Source organism: Ischnura elegans, chromosome 11, assembly GCF_921293095.1.
Source record: "Ischnura elegans chromosome 11, ioIscEleg1.1, whole genome shotgun sequence".
Taxonomy (NCBI): Eukaryota; Metazoa; Arthropoda; class Insecta; order Odonata; family Coenagrionidae; genus Ischnura; species Ischnura elegans.
This window is the reverse complement of record NC_060256.1, coordinates 46,083,420-46,103,597: the sequence shown is the minus strand read 5'-3', so window position 1 is coordinate 46,103,597 and position 20,178 is coordinate 46,083,420. Positions and strand designations below refer to the sequence as shown.

Sequence of the window (20,178 nt, the reverse complement as noted above, 5' to 3'; positions counted from 1 at the left end):
TCTTCAGCCAAATACGATTATAACCAAACCAACCAGAGAATAATTTGACACTACACACTGAATTTCTCCATCCTTGTGCTTCAACCAATTTCCTTACAAATCCAGAAGCTTGGAATTTTAAAAGAATGAAATGAACTAATTTGCCTTTTCCAGCCTTATAATACTTGCTAAACAAGAATAAATATATTCAGTAGAATACTGTGATTATGACGTTCGTGGGACCAAAAAACCGGAGGTTCATAATAACAAAGTTCGTATGAATGTTTCTTTTAGGAATCATCGAAAGAAAAAAAACATACTTGTAAGTTGATAAACCTACAGTCCGGCCGCCGAGAGTTGTCCGATGGCATTTAGAAGGGTCTATATCAGGTTAGGGGGCGAGGTTGCCAGGTAAGAAAGGGAAACGCCCACCTCACCTGTAAACAAAAGGCTTCCCTTAAGAAAGCAGCTGGAAAGGACAACAAACGTGAAGGGCCCAAAGGAAGAATGATGCCCCTGGGCAAATGAAGAATGAGGGCCCTGCTTTGATGATTCGAAGAAAAGGCTTGTTTTGATGGCTCACGCTTGTTTCAGTACTTCATATGCATGTGACAACGCTGTATGACGAGGTGAGGGTGTGAGGTGCCTTTGGGGGACAGCGATTGGCTGCAAAACATGCTGGCGCAGGGTTCTCCGCCCCTCCTTTTGAACTTCCATCGGACAACTCTCGCCGGCTGGACTGTATACAAGGCATCGAGGAGAGTGGTTATCCTGCAGAATGCAACACTACATCACAATATTGCACTAACGCACGATTGTGACGAACTGATCTAGCTTGCAATGTAGCCTGAGCCGAAAAAAATCACTGTCTGCGGGGAGAAAAAGGGGCGAAATGCTGAACAGTTCATGACTTCACACCGGATAATATGATGCTTTGTTCAGATTATGCCCAAATTGCGAGTTCCGCTATACCACATCATGTTGCATCGCCAAACTCCAAAGGCGCCAAATTTGAAATTTTGGGCACGCTTGAATTTTTCGAATGTTTGTACCTCTGAAAGGTCGTAAATCTAATGTGCGTAGGAAGATGACTAACTGTACAACTAATCTACGAGTGTTTATGAGTGGGCCACCATAATTCCACAGGAATGAAGCTTATTATATGATGCTGCGTGCGTATTGAAGTATCTCCTACTGAAGAAAGAACCAAAATTGATGCTCTTGGGCAAAGTACAAGAAGAGAACTTAAACGTAGATCAATGATGATAACGTAGCTTAGTGTATATCCACTTAAATGCCGTTGCTTTTCCACATAACTTCATTACAAAGTTCATTCTGTATCCGCTGGGACCGGGACTGAGGTTAGTACTTTTGTAATAACGAAATTTGTCAGGACCAACGAATTGCTTCGTAATAACGAGAACATTGTAATAACATTGTTTGTATTAACAAGAGTCTACCAGGTACAGGGGTGCCGACTTACAAAAAATATTGGGGGGGCCCAAACCGGGGATCTAGCCCCAGGAAATTTTATAAGTAGTGAGTTTTTAGTTTTTTAAGCATTTTAGAAGAGTCATATGATTAACATTAAGAGCCTTGATAACTCGAATCCTGATATCTGGACACTCCGAGGAAAATCGAGAAGCCTGACACATCTTTTTATCCCCCCATAACGAATTTTTGAGGGGGCTCAGGCCCCCTCAGGCCCCATGGAGTCGGCGCCACTGACCAGGTACAAGGTAAAACTATGTTACATGAATAGAGATTAAAATAAGGACTTTCTGTTACCTCTTCCCACATTCATTGATTGCGTACACTCGGAAAGAGTAGCAGGTTGATGGCTGCAGCTTGCTGAGGGTGGTCTGCTTGCCACGGCCACGATACACTTCGGTGAATGTCAATTCAGGCGGTGGTCCAACCTCATCCTCTCCAATGGTCTCCCCACCCAATATCTGCCTCCCTTGGTCCCATTCTAACACATACTGGCTTATATGCGAGCCATTGTCAACACCAGCATTCCATCTAGTCAATGAAAGACAAATAGAAATAAGATCAAACTTGACGGTGCATAACTATCTTATAGAGAAATTTCTGCTAAATAAGATTATTTCCACCATTTAACCTTGAAAAGTTTAACATAATATCTCCACAGATGATAGGTGTGAAAAGTTAATTCGTTACAAGCTTGAAAAACCAAGTAACAGGTACACATTCTTAACACACTCCTTCACAGCTGCCATTGAAACAGATAAAAATTAAAACAAAATTCACCTTTGGCAACTAAATCAAACTTCTGTATTTCTTCTTTACAGCAGAGTAGAGTTTGATCGCAAATATAATAAATGAAAAAAAAAACTTCATAATATTTACTGAAAATGAATAAAAACCTCTAAATATTTATAACTTTCTTAAAACCAAGCCATTCTTTTCACGGCAGCTTAATAATTGATTAGATCGATATAAACAGGTCATCACCCTCATGAGGCCTACAATTAAAGATATGCGTGTAATTACACGAGTACACTGTCGTATAAAAAGAGATTCTTATAACATTACCTTCAAATACATTAAAATAAATGAATTGCTATGCGATAATGTGATATTATTCTGGTTTTGGTTCAAAATATGCCACAAATGAAATGTTCAACATCTCATATGCATACTATGGTGAGTGACATTATTCTACATCCTATTATTCTACAATTATTATTCTACTCTATAATTCTATATCCCTGACAAGCCTATGAGTTAAAAAAAAAACCATTGAGAATTATATGCAAGAAATGAGGGATGCTGCTCTCACCTAAGCTGTAAATTGGTCCTTCCTCGGCTAATCAGTTTGGGAGGCATGGGTGCATCAGGAGCACACGGGGGTGTGGAAAATGCTGTCGGCTCCGATGGGGGCCCAGCACCTTCCCACGATCCCAGCGAGCCTTCGCCACCTCCCATTGACTGCATCACACTTTTCCTCCTCCACCTCACCTGAAGCTTCACCCAGTAGTCTGTACCAGGCCTCAAGTCTTCCACTCTACAGAAAAAAACAAACAAAAACATTTCATTTCATAAACTGTCACTTCTTTTTCAGCACCATGAGCACCTAAGGGCAGGGGCATAGCTAGGAATTAAGGCTAGGGGGGGGTTTTAGGTGGAACTAATACTGGGGTTGGGGGTGTGGAGTACCCACCAGGGTAAGCAAGAGGTGCGAGGGCTCTCCCCCAGAAAATTTTTAAGATGAAAGGTTCAAAATGGTGAGTTTTACGGCTTTCTGAGGAATATTTTATTGATCCTTACACCATTATATAAATAATATTAATCCAATTGTGTAAAACGGATTCAAATTAAAATTTCTCTGAGCTCTGGGGGGGAGGGTTTCCCCCAAAACCCCTCCTTGCTGCACTACTGCCTAGGGGGGACGGTAAAATCTATGCTGGGCATTAATTTACTCAATAAGTAAGAGCCTCAAACAATGCCACATAAGGGTACAACTTCTGAACAACAACAATAGGTTGTTAGTACATATATGTAGTACATATGACTATCGCACAGCACGAAACTGATTGGGCTAAATAAATTGAGTAGAATAATCCAAAGGTTTTCAACATTTTAATCAGATGGAAATGATTATTTTTCAATCATAAGTATCATAACACAAAACATATTCCATTAACAATAGAAAAAATAGCTAATCTGTTCCAAATATTTCACTTCACCCTTTCACTGCTAAAATTTTTCAACTTTGGTTTCCAAAAGAACCAGAACTCTGGCACAGAAGCCAAAACACATTGATTACTTTGGTTTTTCACCAGAATAGCACAGGCCAGATATTGGCCACTTGAGAACGAAAAGGACAATATGGCGCAAATTCAAAAAGAAGAATAAAAATGGCTGGAATGCTAATTACCTGCATGAGAGGGAATCGCCGCTGTATATGAGCCTATACTTCCCCTCCTTCCCTCTCTCACTGAGAAGAACTTCATAACACAGCTCGGAGCCAGATGGCAAGCCAGTGACACATCCATCACTGCCCGTTGGCTCTCTTCCAGTCGTTGGTTGCGACCAGTGGAGGAGGGCACTACGGGGCTCCAGGTTGGAGACCTAAAGCAAACACAAATCACAGATGATGAGATGAAAAACATAATGAAGTACACACCACAAATATACTCCAATTGACAGTAATTGCCATGGAAGAAAATTCTCCTGGGATGGGAATCGAACCACGGACCATAACCTTTCCACACCACTGCACTATTTGGGTTCCTTAGGGCCGTATTCTTAGTCGACCCTGTAGGGCCAACCAACCCTGGATACGTCATCAGCCCCTACATAAACCGATCTCGCCCTACATACGCCACATCAAGCCCTACATATGGCCGTTTTTGGAACTAAACAGGCCCTACTTGATGTAGGGTAGCTGAACCAGTCCTACACCCTACAAAAACAATATGCTCGGTCATAAATTTTCGGTCGTCTTTTCTTAGTTTCATAGTTAGTTCCATTACACCACCAGAGTGTAAAATTAGCACTGCGCCATCATCTACGTCATCTCAGAGAACTTGACGATGGAATTACCCCCCACCACTTATGTATGGTCGACTGAGAAACGCATGTAGGGGCCTTTTGTTATGTAGGGACGGATATGTAGGGTCCACTAAGAATACGGCCCTTAATTACCGTTGGCAATTTTGCAGAGGAGCTAGGTGCCCCTGCAGTCCTTAAAGGGTGGCAATTTCAGGCTACAGAGAAGCCCTACCAGTGCTGAATCATACAGTGGTGCCGACTCCATGGGGCCTGAGGGGGCCCGAGCCCCCTCAAAAATTCGTTATGCGGGGGAGGAAAAGATTTGTCAGGCTTGTCTATTTTCCCCGGGGTGTTTAGCTATCGAGAGTCAAGTTTTCAGGGTTCTATTGTTTATCATATGACTTCTAAAATGCTTAAAAAAACTTCAAAACTCACTATTTATAAAAATTTCCCGGGGCAAGACACCAGTATGTCCCCCCCCCCCAATATTTTTTATAAGTCGGCAGCCCTGGAATCATATACCAGCACTAAAGCTGTGTTTGGCAATAAATGTTTTGTATATTGATTCTAGCACTTCAGTGACAATTAAATTCACTGTGATTGCCGTGGGAAAAATTTCTCAGGACCAGAAATTGAACCATGGGTTTCTGAGCAACTATGCTATCCAATTTCTATTGTCATCATGCCAATTTTTATCGAGGTTCTCAATTAACAAATACAGGACAACAAAAACTGTAATATCTAGGGATCTCAAATTTTTAAATGCTGATTTTCTTAAAATTTCACATAAAAAATGCATCATATATGAATTTTGCAATGAACACACCCAAGGGTATGATGACTAATGAGTGAATTACAAATACTTGAGAATTTTAAGAGCAACTGATGCATGCATTTTCTTTTAGCATATTAATGGCACTTATGAAGAAAACTGTCAACAAGCAGCTTTACATTCTGCAGATGATATCATTCAAATCCTTCAAAATGATATCATTAGAGGATCATCATGAAATGGATCCATGTCATATTTGAATAAAATTCAGATTCATCAAAACGCAAATCTTTACAGGAAAAGGCATTTTATGTGGTTGGGAAAAGGCCTCAATAAAATATAATCATCAATAAATTAACAACTTCATTTTGATCATTTCTCTTTAAAGCTTACTTTCAATGAAAAAATGTTTCCCAAAGGACAAGAGCAACAGCACTTAACTTTGTATTTGATTCGTTGAGCTTACTTGGAACTTTTTCCACTATACACATTGGAATGTTGAGCAGAACTTACTAGCTCTTATAACAATCTTTTTAAATATAATCGCTAGATTTAGCCTACAAAGAAGAAAAGCTAAATAAATGGCATTATAAACAGATTTAGGCCTAGTGAATACAGACCCAATACCATTTCAAACGATTCTTAGGAAAATAGGCACCACTATTAAAGAATTTAATGTTGCAAACCATTCCAACTCACAGAATCATCTATGCATACAAGTTAAGGAATCACTCAGACAGTGGAATTAAAGTCTCAATGGGAAAGTTACTTCTCCTAATTTGGGAAATAACATTAGTTTCTGTCACCTAGTAGAAGCAGAAGTATGAGAAACTGAGTATGCACTCTAAAAAGTTGATATCCTGAGATTAGAAAAATGTGTCACAGCGAGGAAATTAACATAGACATCCTACATGCGGTTACAAAATGATCATGTTTTAAAAATAGTTATACCCTACGGAGAGCTAATCACTTGAACATGAATGTGTGGAATAAAAAGTCCATATCTTCATCAAGAACAAGTAAAACAATTGAATTGCCAGAATATTTAAATTATCTCATTGAAGCTGGAAAAATCTTGCCCAAAAACTCATGCTTGAAGGATGAAATAAGATGTGAGGTCAGCGTATTTGAAAATATTGAAATAGAAGGTAGTAGCACTTTTCCACAGTTAATTAATGCATACCACACGTTCGGCTAAACCTGATAATGACTATGTGAACTGAATATTTTTTGTATTATGAGTTCTCCATAAGGTACTTATAACTATATTTCAAACCTGGTAATCACAGAGTGACCTGGTGATCTGGTACAACCAAATGATGGCTCTCTGAGCCGAAATGCATTATTAACTTTAAATAATTGAGGAAAAGAGGAACTACCTTTTATTTAAGCATGTCGAACTTCCACTACACCAAGCCTGAATCGGTGGAACTTCTATAATAAGTAACACCATAATTGATGCTAGTAATTCAAATTCACAACATACCTGCGGGGGACGTGTGCTGGCCAGAAGCTCAGAGAGAAGCTTGCCAGCCTCTCCTTCAACTTCCTCGTCCTGCTGGTTGCTCAAGTCATCCCCAACTGACGCCACCATACCAACACTCTCCCGACTTCTCCTGCGTCCAGACATCATTCCATTCCCCATGTCTAAACGAGAGAATATACAAGAGGCATACAAAATAAAGTAAGCAAGGGTATTTCATATGCATCCACAAAAACACTTATCCACGTAGGGTTAAAATTATTTCCTAGATTGTTGAATTGTACAAGCTGTTCAAATAGGTAATCAATAGTAAAAAAAATGGTTACTTTTTGTTAATCCAGACGTATTATTTTGTTGAGGGAACGTTTACTACTCCTTTTTTTTTGTTTGCTCGGCAGGTTGAGATTGAACTACAAATTTTTATCTTTTCATGCATTCATTTATGTATCACATGTGGTATTAGTTCACTTATTTTTTGAATTTGCATTGTAATTTGTCTGGAGACAATTTATACATAAGAAATTCCTAAAAGACATTACAAAAATATCATTGCTTATTTGAAATGTAAAATATGCTTGTAATGTTGATTCCATGGATAAATACATTTTTATAATTTCTTAAACGGCAAAGGTTTCCTAAATTACTATGCTGATTTAACCAGCACCATCTAAGGTTTTCTGTGAGTCAACTACAGAGATAATTTAATACTGTCAACCACTGAAACATGCAAAATGAACACTCTCTGTAATCTATGAATAATTAGGAATAGAGAGACCCACTTGGAAGGTAAAGATTTATGAATTATGAGTTTATGAATAAAACTTAATGTATACAATGGTAAAATATAAAAAGAGAAAGATGTGATTGTAGAATAACCAACACTTATGAAGTATTCAGCCATGAAAACCCATTACAGGGTATGAACAGCTGGCCATGAGAAGTAACTATGACTTAAAATTGAAGACATCAATGAAAACTAAAATTAAAAACAACACTTATGTACTGAACAGTGAAAGGCTAGCAGTCTGAGAGAAAAAATAAAACCCAGATATAACGATCCAAGTATACGTTAAGGGCTGGATGCTGCTTGAATATGATTCCTGGTCATGGTGAATTTTTAGTTCCAAATGTATCATTGAGTAGGGAGACACTTCATTGCGGCAAGAATAGCAGGTTGATAACGTAACAGTGCACTAGATCAAAAGCAAGCTGGCTGAGAAATATCACCACAAAATGCACACATTAGTATGTTTAGCAAGATATGTAAAATAAATATTTAAAAACGATTGAAAACCAAGCTACAATGTTAAAATCACCAACAAGCAGTTAAGCCTGAATCACAGATTATTTTTCACACACAAGTCCAGCGATCATTTTAGCCACGCTTGTCAATGACAGGAAAAATTACGGTAAAAGCCATAATTTTCTATATGACTCGGTCATTTGAGGAGTCTTTGATTTTAGCGCTTGCTAATTGCCACCATTACTTGGATAATTTTATGAAGGTCAATCGCATCATCACAATATGCATTTGGTATCATGCACTGATTGGCTGCTGCTGTATTAGGCAATTTGAGTGGCATCATTTGAGCTGTCATTGCTGCCATCCCCGAACTGCTGTGTTTAACATGCGTGTTCAATGATGGAAACTATGATGAAACAATTGAATGAGCTCAATTGATTGAAATGATGACTAATGCATAGAAAGGGATAGTAATCCCTATCGTTGCTGCTATCCCTGAAAATGGTGACATCCAATGGTGACAAGTCATAATTTGAGCTGTTAATGCAGCCATCCCTCAACTTGTGCATGAAAAATGATGGCGATATTCATGGCTTAAACAACTAAATCATACCCCTCCTTGAGGGTAGCTGGTGAGGCGGACTAAATATTGATTGAATGAGGTCAATTGATACAGTGATTAATGGATGGAGATCCCTACCATTGCAGCCATCCCTGAAAATTTCGACATCCGTAAAAGCATTATGAGATAATTGAATGAGTTCAAATGATTGAAATGATGGTTAATTGAAGGACATAGATGATGATCCCTATCATTGCAGCCATCCATGAAAATGCTGACATCCAAGAGGCATCATTTGAGTAGTCATTGCCACCATCCCTGAACTATTACGTACAAAAAATGATCGTTTCATTCAAGCTTAAAACATCTAAATCGTACCCCTTCTTGAGAGTAACTGGTGAGGTGGACTCAAAATAATTGAATGAACTCAACTGATGGGAATAATGATTAATGGATGGACAGGAGTGGTGATCCCTATCATAGCAGCCATCCATGAAAATGATATACGAAGATATTGTATTGCACACAAATTTTGAATGATAAACGAAGATATAAAATCTCTATAGTCACACACTCAACTTTGTGGAAGTTCATTTCAATGAATAAAAACGAACAAACTTGGTATTAATCCACCAATTTATTTATGCGGTACGACTAGTTTTGAAGCAGCGGCATCATCCTCAGGTACCTAAAAAAATGTGGAACGCTTCACGATTTTGCGTGTCATCCTGAGGATGACGCCGCTGCGTCGAAACTAGTCGTACCGCGTAAATAAATTGGTGGATTAATACAAAGTTTGTTCGTTTTTATTCATTGAAGATATAAAATTTGTGGGCAATACGATATCTTTTATTATTCGATATATTTTTCCACGACATCTCACTGCAAAAAGTTGCCTGATCCATTAAAATGCTGGCATCTGAGAGGCATCACTTGAGCTGTTGTTGCCACCATACCTGCACTTGAGCGTGAAAAGATGATCGTACGACTCAGGCTTAAAACAACTAAATCATACCCCTTCTCGTGAGTAGCTGGTGAGGCGGACTCAGCCTTTCGTCCTGAATTGGTCCTCGCATGCCGTGCAGGTGCTTTTGCTCCAGCTTCCGCTTGAGCTTAACATATTGCCTGTGCGTGCGCTCGTCTCGGTGTAACATGGGGACTTGCTGCTGTTGTTGCTGGTGGCCGGGTGGCGAGGAAGAGGTGGAGGCGGATGAGGAGGCAGACGAGGGAGGAGTGGAGGCAGAGGGGGAAGAGGATTGAGCAAGGCTGTGGGGCGGAGGAGAGGCTCCTGCGGGGACGGGGAGAAAGTCTACGTCAATCCACAAAGCACTGGACAAGGTTGCATTATAATACACAAGCATTAAGGAGAGCAACAAAGCAATGGAGGTATTCACAAATAGGGCAGGATCTAGATGCACTCACTCTGTCCCTAAAGTTTTGTTAAATTCAATCGTGTCAGGCGAAACATGATGGAACTCCTTCATGATGAATCAAAAAAGGAAAGACAATGCATAAAGTACCAAATTTGCATGCTATATATGTATGTGGAAACAATTCTATCAAAAGTGCCTGATGATGATACTATGTATTCGAAACCAGTCGCAGAAGTTATTAAATTGTGGAACCTGCCATTGTCTTTCCTTTTTTGATTCAACCAAAAGTTTTGGTTATTTCATATTTTTATCACGTGAGAACGGGGAATCGTGTGGCGTGTGATGAAGTTCTTCATTTCTGGTTACTACTGCATCGGTTGCTGTGGCAATACTGCCAGCTTACTTAACGGAATACATCTTCCACCTGAAGAAATCATGTGTTGCTTTCCACTCAACAGGCTTTTGTCTTCGACCTGAAGACTCTGGCAGTAGAGCCAGCAAAACTGTTGTCATCACCACAGTAACCAGAAATGAAGACCTTCATATTTCAATCATTTATTGAACTCAATCACTCATTCTGAATTCAACCATACAGTTAGATTGGATAGGTGAGGGTAAACCTCACCCCAGACATAGTGGGGTCAGTTCCTTTCTCAGGGCCCCTCCTTAATAATATCAACAATTTCAGTAGCACCATTGGTACAGTGAACTCAAAACAAATTTGACAAGCATAATACAGGATGAGGAATCTTTTACATCAACACAATTGCATTCAACCCCAAAGAAAAATGTGCTTTATCTTTCTGCAATACTTTGATGCCAAGATAAAAAGGTCTGGGTGTTCCAGCAATATGAGAATAGCATCTTTCTGAAGTAAATAATATGATTATTAAACTGATAAAATGGAAATCATGTTGGAAAAATCCTCTTCCCTTGGGATTAAATTTTTATTTCTGGCTTTAGTAAGCTTGTAGCAGGGAAAAAAATCACAAAAATTTAATGTTTTAGTTTTTCCATACTTTTGTACAAATCGAATTCCAAGACAATTTGAAAGGAAAGAGCATCTGGAACAACAAGCATATGGCAGTACTGTTGCAAACTCACAAGTCATCAAATCACATCCTCTGTTTCCGTGGTTAGTTGTGTGATTAACAAGAGTAGTATATATACCAATGGATGGCTCCAATAATTACTGGAGCATTCCCAGTTTGATAACGAAATACATAGCCTGAGATCATTTCAACCAAAGAACTAAAATTAGGACTTAGAGGAAACATTCAGTTTCTCCTCAATAAAATACAGCCATAAGTAAATTACACAGATTGAAAATGCATTAAACTCATCCATTGGATTAAATTAAGTCAAAGGGAGATAAGGATATTTTCAAATTCCATTGCACAAAGAAAATTAGAATGCATCAAAAAACCTCAGGGTATGATATTGGATAAGAGATGTTAAGAAATTTTTCAAAAGAGCATGTTATCATGCATGCATAGCCAGTTATCTAAATACCTCGCAGTCTTATGAGGTATCATTTCAAAATGAAAAAAAGGAGTGGCACAGCATAGACTTTCACTTCTGTATGCGCATTTTATGGAGGTAATTATATTTAACATTTACACTCATACTCTAAGCAAGGTTCAAGAGCTCAACAATACCATCTATCATAGGTAAGGTAGCATTTCTCTATTAGCTACCACAAAAATGAAGCAGAGCAAAGACCAGTTCATTGAAAAATTAGCTATAAGATTTCCGCAGGAAGGTACTGGCAAATTTTTGGCTTGTATTTAGAAATTCATGCAATCAAGAGTTAAAATAATGTCATGTAATTTACAAAAAAAAATAGGCATTCAACTTGAATTTCTGTGTTACAACCGCCTCTTTCCGTTGGTAGGTTCATTTAAACCAGCTTCAAAAACATGCTAATAAGTGCATGTTGTTATTGCAAGCTTTAACAGCATTATTTGTGACAGAAAAAGTTTTTTTTTCATGAGCCTCATATGTTCAGAAGGGAAGGATGTAGGCATATGGCTACTGTGGGTGGAAATAGGTTAATTCTCTAGAAGAATGATAGATGGCATCGGAGTACACGTAAATTTCCTCCATTAACACCCCAAAGCTGTGAAGCTAATTTTTCTTCAATCACTGAACAATTGAGAGCTAATTTTTATAAACAGGCCTCTATTATTAACCTTTGTGGCTAAATGAGAACCTAGCAGACCCATACTCATACATTTTTATTCGCTAACTTAGAAAATGGAATTGGGCATCTGAAGTGCTCTCCCCACGGCAACCATGCAAACACTGGAATGACACTAAAATATTCACCATAGCCAGGAATAGGATAAAATCCCACAGAGTATGAATCCAAAAATACCTCTTAGTATGTCTTCACCATGTTAATCAACACCCTAAGTGTTTTATACCTCAATAACAGCAATATGGACACTAGTGCAGTGCAGCCAAAACTTTTATTTAAAGTCCAAAATATATAGTAGTTTATAAATCGGGAAAATCATCCCCAAACTATTTTTTTTGAATTTCAGCAACATCAACTTTTTAGCTAAAATTGTAAACTTAAAATTTTTAATGGGTGGTCTCATAAATCTTAATCGTGATAGCATTAAAAAAATATTTTACTTCAGTGTTACTCATTGTTTACAGCCAGCAGAGAATTCATCCCTAAGTGAATTTGATTTGATTACAATGAGACAACAGTCAAGAGCAATGCAAGGGAATTATTTCTTCTGCACCAAGCCAAGTTTGGTAACTTCATCTTGGATAATGCTTCAGATAATTCATCTGCCAAGTTTTTATCCCAAAACTTGAACTTGAATTCACCATCACATATTGCTATTGAGGTGGGGCTTACTAAAGATGAAAAAAACATATTAGCCAGTATTGTCTTGTGTCATGCCTTATTTCTGGCACAACTTAGGGTATATCACAAATTTGGGGTGTAGGCACTGGTACTCATTGATTTTAAGGGGCATAATTTAACTCAGAATATCAATCAATTTTGTGAACCACACTTTTCCCCATTCCAGCCAATTAACTCACATCTCTTGCACACATATTGGTAATGCGGCTTTGCTGGAGCCACTTTTAAGAGGGGGAAAAAACATGGATTGATAGAGTAGTATATATGTGCTTACATCTAACCTTACATCTCTTCTAGACATTAGGTAATGCGGCTTTGCTGCAGTAGCCTCTTTTAAGTGGGTGAAAAAGAAAATATGAATGGATAGTGTCTTCGTGAGAATATGCCAATGTCACTTCACCGCCATTCACCAAATAGGTTCAACACATACCACTGCTGAGTTCAGTCACTGTGTACATAGTTCTATGCTAATATATATGTACTATGAATAATTAATTTCAGCTGGCTGATTAATAGCATACCTGAGGACGCAGGTGGTGATGTATGAGGTCCAGCTGCCATTGCTAGGCCGTGGAAGGGAGCGTGGGGTGGAGGATAACCATGGGGAGGCGGTAGGCCTTGGTAAAAGGTTTGCGTGGGAGGGCCTTGTCCTGAACCACCACCAGGGCCCTGAAATGCATTTAAAAAAATGGATGTAAAAAATATAATGATTGTGTAAAGTGGTAGCGACATGATGCCTGAAGTAAACAAGATCAGCACACAAAGAAAAGCATAAAGTCTCTTTTACTTGGGGCATGGAATTGCATGAGTGCTTTGAAAGAAATTAGAGCGTAGGCTATTTCTCCTACATCCATGCATTCTTGCTTGCGTTCTTGCAATTCACCACTTAACATGATGCACATTCATTTACATGCCAGATTGCCCAAGTACGTGCCCCTGAACTGCCCTAAAAGGCAGTGCTATGCCCTCATATTGAAGAATTCATACAAGTTATTGAAGATCCATGCAGGTTTTTCGATGACAAATGAATTTGAAAGTGAACTTGCATGCATAATTACATCATACAATCAGACATGAAGAAAAATTCAACCATTGTATTCATCTACAATATGAACTTAAAAAAATTATAATGCACGTCATTAAAATCTGATAAGGATCTTATTCAGTACATAGAGATCTATTCAATACCTTTTTAATGCCTCAAAATAATAAAAAAAATTAAAAAGAAACTGTATGACTGAAGATTGAGTAAAGGCAATGTGTTATCTGCAGAACTTTTTTTTTACTTTTTAATATATGAAAAAATCTTAGAGTTAATGCAAAACACAGCAGTACAAGAATTCAAACACAGCTATTTACTTCCTATGTTTTGAAAACGCAAAACCCAGGAATAATTCCAAAAATGATATCACAAGTAGCACATGAAATAAGGTATACTCTACATGTACACTGCAAATAGGTCACACAATTATTCACCAACGTCAAAACGTAGGTAGCTAGTTGCGCGTACACAATTAAGGCACGTCACTCAGATTTCCATAGCACACGCTTTATGGATACAAATCCCACACTAGCTACAGAACGCACCTGCGGCACACTGGAAGGGACAGCTCGCGTGGAGGTATTCCAATTGCTGGACTATGTCAGTTGACAAATCCAAGTTCACTCCAGAAGCCAAAGGTTAAATATTGGGGGAAAGAGTTCAGGCCGAGATAAGGATTTCACTTGGATAACAAGACGATGGGACGAGGATAGTGTAAGTAAGCTAAAAGAGAGTTTTCTGCACAATGAGAGTCACGCCACACATTCTTTAGGTGTAGGGTTCTTCACAGAGCTTTGAATTCCTTCACACGCTACGCAAATTACAGACGTGGCGGACGACTATTCTCAATAACACGTTTTTTCACGACGTGGCACATCGTCACCACTTGAACAGCTTGAGATAACCTCACTCAAGTTCGTTCTTAGAAGCCTCAGCACGACACAGCGTGAGGGATTTCGCGAACCGATTGATCCGTCCTTATCTACAGCACTCAATATAATCGACTGCGCTGAATCTCTAATCTGGAATGGCAATTCAAAACAAACATGGGGTATATCATTACCAAGGAAATTTCAAATATTCGACCTCTTCATGGCTCCTAGATACAGCATCTAACATGTAAAATCTATATTTTCTCAATAGTTATGCTGATAAAAATTAGGTAACAAACATCTATTGACAAAGAAAAATACACGCAACAATTGCATCAAAAGGTACTCACTGATCTGAAGATAGTAAATACGCCAGTGGGCGTTCCTCAATAGATAACCGTGGCAAACAAATCCTAGTAACTTGCCGCAGCGCAACTGTGCAAATGTATCCCCGACAATTCATGAGAGGAGAAAACCGCGCCACTAGCATCCACGCTTGCATCACAAATAGTGCAACTCCAAGCAAAATAAACTAAAGGGATCTTTAAACGAACCAATGGGAGCAACACGAAATTGACGAAAATAAACACAAGACAAGTGAAACACAGAATTCGAAAGCTGCGGCGTCAAACGAGAACCCGCGAAAATTTGAAAGCAACCTCAGCGTGGTTTATGTTAGTGCTGGGCACAGAGTTGAGGTTTTCGGAGCGGTTTCTCGGCACGTTTCAGTTATGATAGTTACATAATACAGTGTAGTTGCATATGCTGTCCAAATTGAGATATATTTAAATAGATAGACTGGGAAATAATTGCAACATAAATGCAGCCGTAAAATCTGGACAGTCTGAAAAAACAATAAGATTTAAATTTTGCTGAAATTTCTAATATAAGGATGGCGAATTTTGGAAAAATGCCTTACTTAAATTAATTATTGCCTGTAAATATTTATTTTATTTCTTTCTAAATGCATGAAGATGTGCGTACGAAAATATTTTCAGTCCATTTACAGTATGCTGAAATCAGTAAAATACCGCGATCTTGGGATTCGGCGCTGGCGGTCATGTTCAAATCACCGCACGGAAAACCTCCGTATCCTTCGTAAATCTCCAGTCCCTGTGTTCCCATGCCTCGACCTCAGTCGGTAGTAACGGAGGCATCCAGAGAAAGCACTGTGATGGAATTCAACGATTCAATAACCGGAGAACTACCTCTGATTCACAGGGCTAGTTTATGTAGTTTATTTAGCTAGTTTATGTACGCTGGCACGTTGACTTGACATCGTCGGCATGTATTAAACCCGAGAGAATTAATATTGGAAATACTTAAAAATATACGATTTTAAAACTAATATTTCAATGTGTATCCATCCAAGCTCCAATTTAAGGAATAATCTAAAAAATCAAGTTTATGAAAATCACATACTGGTAGTACAATTAAATAATCATGTGTCAAGTGCGTAGTTTACTTCGCTCATCTGCACCTTTGGTTGTTGTACGCTTATGTTATACTTACGTAAAAGATTTTTAGATATCCAGGTTGAATTCAGAAAAAGCCGTTAAAGAATTACCATAACCTCCGTTAAAAATTAAATAAACTAAAACTGAAGCGAAGATATAATGACAAACAAATCGCATAATGGCAGATATGATGTTCTTACACAAGTTAATGAATGATAGTGTACGTGGTATTGAACTTTTGGAATTAGTTTCCTTACGAACACCATCACCTGCCACCAGAAGCAAGTATTTATTCCACAGAATATTTCCTAGACAAAATTATTTGTACTATTGTCCTATTGCCAGAATTCTGAGGGAAGGTAATGGAATTCTTTCTCAAATTGATTTTTTTGCAATGAAGGCTTCGCAGTTAAAACAATTTATGAAGAACTACCTTTGTTTGAACTGAAATGGTTTTCTTCTGTTTTAATTATTTTATTTTTGCCTCGTTCATAATTGTCTCGACGTATAATTATTGTATTTTAATATTGTTTCTCATTAGAATTTGAGTCACTTGATGTTACCAAAATGTATATTTTTAAAATATTTAATGAGTAGTTGCAGGTGTTTGTTGTACGATTCATGCATTTACTTATTTTGTGCAATAAATGAATGAATGACAAACGCAGTCGAAAATTATGACGTCATATCGACGTCCGCTGACGTTCCGTCAAGAGAAAGTGAACATCGGAATAAGCACTATCGGTTTTCAAATGGTAAGCTCACAAAGGTCACAATTTGCGGGTATGCCACGCACAAGCATTCCAGAAGCACCGTAAGGCGACTCAAAAACATCCACTCTAGCTGAGGCACTCGGTTCGAAGACGAACTTCCTGTTGGCAGTAGCCAGGTTCTCCATTGGAATCATAGGGTCGCTCAGCGAGGCAAAAGTGGAACAGTGGATTTGCATTGAAAATGACACTTTACCTTAATGAACTGTCGTCGTAACGATTTAAAGAAGGGGTGCGACAAGGACAGATTAAGTTGTCCTTTTCTTTTGGAAGGGAAAGGGAAATGTGCATTACTTTATATAGCGCCTGGGTGGTATTCCTTTCACAAAAGGTCAACTAAGATACACGAAAAACGTGAAGCTACTTAAACATAACTTATGAGGGATTGTGAAAAAGCCTCAATAATGGCGCGTTGAATCATATCTTCTTGTATGTAATAGTTTATAGCTAAATTTTTTTGCTCTTGCTATGCATATCAATTAATAGATAATTAAGTTTAGGTTTCTGTTAAATCGGAGTGTATGACCTTAATATTCTATAATATGTATAATGTGGAATGGTTAAGTTACATTGCACTGTGACCTTTCTTTTTTGTACATATTAATGTTTATTTGACACCATTTTTGTACTGAATTTTCTCAATAGTTTCGGTGGCCCGCACAGGTACATTTTTGACATTGTATTCTTTGCATTTATTTTTATGAATGGGTCGATTCTGAATTCTAAAAATTAATGTATAGTTAATTTCTCATGAGCCTCGAAAATAAATTAAATATAATTATTTATAGATACTGAAGAAAGCCGCGTGAAAAGCTAGCAAGTATTTTTAAAAATAAATGTCCATTTACCATCGACTAAAAATGGTATCTATCCACACACTGCGTTCCCTAATTTCGATTTTTAGACTCTCTTAGAAGATATGCCGTTGACAAGATACCCGTTGTAAAATAACATACGCAAAAAATTTTTAGGGCAATATTTACTATTAATAACACTTATTTATAACTCTACCATCGACTGCCCTCAATTGCTCTCCTTCTCGAACTTCTAAGTTCCTTCCCACCCCACCTGCTCTGATCCTTTATTCCAAATGCCTATTCAAAGACTTTCAATTACAAAAAGCTCTATTATCTTCCCCAATTCCTCTGTACTGTACACTAACTAGTATTCCTCTTCTTTTCTTTTTTCTATTTTTACTAAATATTAAAAGCGTTTTTAAAAATTTCAATATGATAGATAACAATCGTATAATAAATTCAGAAAAGGTAGTTAACTTGTTAATACCTTCGCCAGATAAATTTGATACGCACAAATATTATTATGTACATTTGTTGTTAAATTGCTATTTCAATTATTAACTTTATTAACAGTAAACTTAAGTTAACTGCATAAACTCAATTATTTACAGTACGAACAGTTACTTCACCACTGTGAAGTGACGCCTTGGCAAAATATGGTGATACTTCTCTATAAAAAATTTAAAAAAATAAAAAAATTGCGCGGGTGGCGGATCTACCTACTTCATATATATAACAACACCTGTTCACGTCGATAAGGGGATGATTCCGGTTTGTTCAGGTACCCGGACAATGCCACCGAAACCACTCCAAAACTGGCAGGAAGAAAGCGGGCGATGACCGCCAAACATCAGACGGAAGGGGGTAGGAGGGATGTTTTTGTTGTTGGCGGGGGGCGTATAGGCCATGGGAAGGAAGCAAAGCAGCGAGGAAGGAGGAGAGAGAATTGGGCCAGACTACGGTGAAGATTATTTTCGACATTCTTCCCGGATGCTATTAAAAGAGCTATTGGCGCGAATTTTCAGCGGGGCGGTAGGTGGCGCCCTTTGACGCTTTCATGGCGCGAATAAGGCCTATCCCTCTGGAACACATCATCACCAAAAATTAATAATACGTAATTAATGGGCGAGATTGGGACTAGAAAGTCCCATCTTCCATCAAACTCCTCGTCATATATGCGAATATTAGCAGAGGAATTCATTTTCAAGCTACTCTTGATATTAAATGAAGTCAAATTAGTACAAAAGAAACATAGAAGCATGTTTTAAAAATAGAAAATAATGCAAAAGTGAACAAGGAGGACAACAGGGAGTACAAAGGGAAGAGGCAATAGGTCTACAAGCGACGCATTGTGCGGATGCTCACCTGAAAAAAGCTAAGTTGAAGCACATTTTCGTACTCAGGAATATTGAGTAAATACATTGTGCTACGCTTCGCGAACCGAAGAGAACTACACCAATGGCGTGACTATGGGAGGGATGAGGGGATAGATTCCGCCCACCCAAGCCTAAAAAAAAAGCTATTGTCTTGTTTTGACATGCAACGACTCCATCGGCTTAAAGTTAAATCGAAACTTGAAGCTTTTACGTGGTGGAAGGGGTCCATATTAATAATGAAATACACTTTGTTACTTCCACAAAATTCACAGAGTTTCCATTTATTACCGGTTTCGGCTATTACACCATTTTCAAATGCCTAATATTTAAAAATGGTGTAATAGCCGAAACCGGTAATAAATAGAAGCTCTGTGAATTTAGTGGAAGTAACAAAGTGTATTTCATTATTAATATTAAATCTTTAGTGCCAAAATGATGTAAAATGTAGTTCCAAGCAAGTCATTTTTCAAAAATTTGCCATTGACCCCTCCTCCCCGTCGCCAACCCAGGCCATCCTATTCCCCCAAAGCATATTCCTAGTAACGCCATTGAACTACACTGTTTAAAAATACTGCTGCATTGAACATATCCCTCAAGTGATGGAAAAATCAATATCGACCAAAATCGAAAATTTACCTTCTATATTTAAATTTATCTTTTATTTTGAAATTTATCTTCATTAAAATCAAAGTTTTACCTAATCAGCGTCACTACCAGCCTATGATAACGTCATCCATTCCATGCGAAAGATTACTCTGTGAGGCCGGTAGACTTGGAAAGGCACGCCCTCGATTACCAAGAAAGCATCTCAATCAGCTGATCTTCCTCAAAGATTTTAGTGAAGCGGAATGGTTCAAAGCGGCGATCACAAAACTTCAATGTGCGTGCATTTTTAAAATTTCACTACTAATGATTCAGCATGTCCTCTAAGTAGATTTTTTCACACCCAAACGTGTATTTTCAGTCTTTTTCAAAGTAATTATAAATATTTTTTGTACAAACTATTTTTTTTAAATAACCGTCGATTTTTTTCGATTTATCGATCTTTCGGTT

At 38.1% G+C, this 20,178-nt stretch overlaps 1 protein-coding gene across 8 annotated transcripts in view; it reads right to left on the bottom strand.

Annotated features, from left to right (window-relative positions):
- LOC124168454 (fibronectin type-III domain-containing protein 3A) overlaps positions 1–20,178 on the bottom strand; it is a 435,474-nt gene that overhangs the window by 18,006 nt on the left and 397,290 nt on the right. For 4 of the 8 annotated variants that reach the window (XM_046546704.1, XM_046546703.1, XM_046546706.1 and 1 more), the window contains 6 exons: positions 13,333–13,480; positions 9,573–9,845; positions 6,756–6,916; positions 3,881–4,074; positions 2,783–3,007; positions 1,768–2,001 (listed from right to left, as the gene is read on the bottom strand). In XM_046546704.1, the coding sequence (XP_046402660.1) occupies positions 1,768–2,001; positions 2,783–3,007; positions 3,881–4,074; positions 6,756–6,916; positions 9,573–9,845; positions 13,333–13,480 (1,235 nt within the window). Of the gene's footprint in view, positions 1–1,767; positions 2,002–2,782; positions 3,008–3,880; positions 4,075–6,755; positions 6,917–9,572; positions 9,846–13,332; positions 13,481–14,398; positions 14,893–15,075; positions 15,270–20,178 lie in introns of those variants that run through there. The other 4 variants (XM_046546708.1, XM_046546710.1, XM_046546709.1 and 1 more) reach the window with 4 other exon arrangements.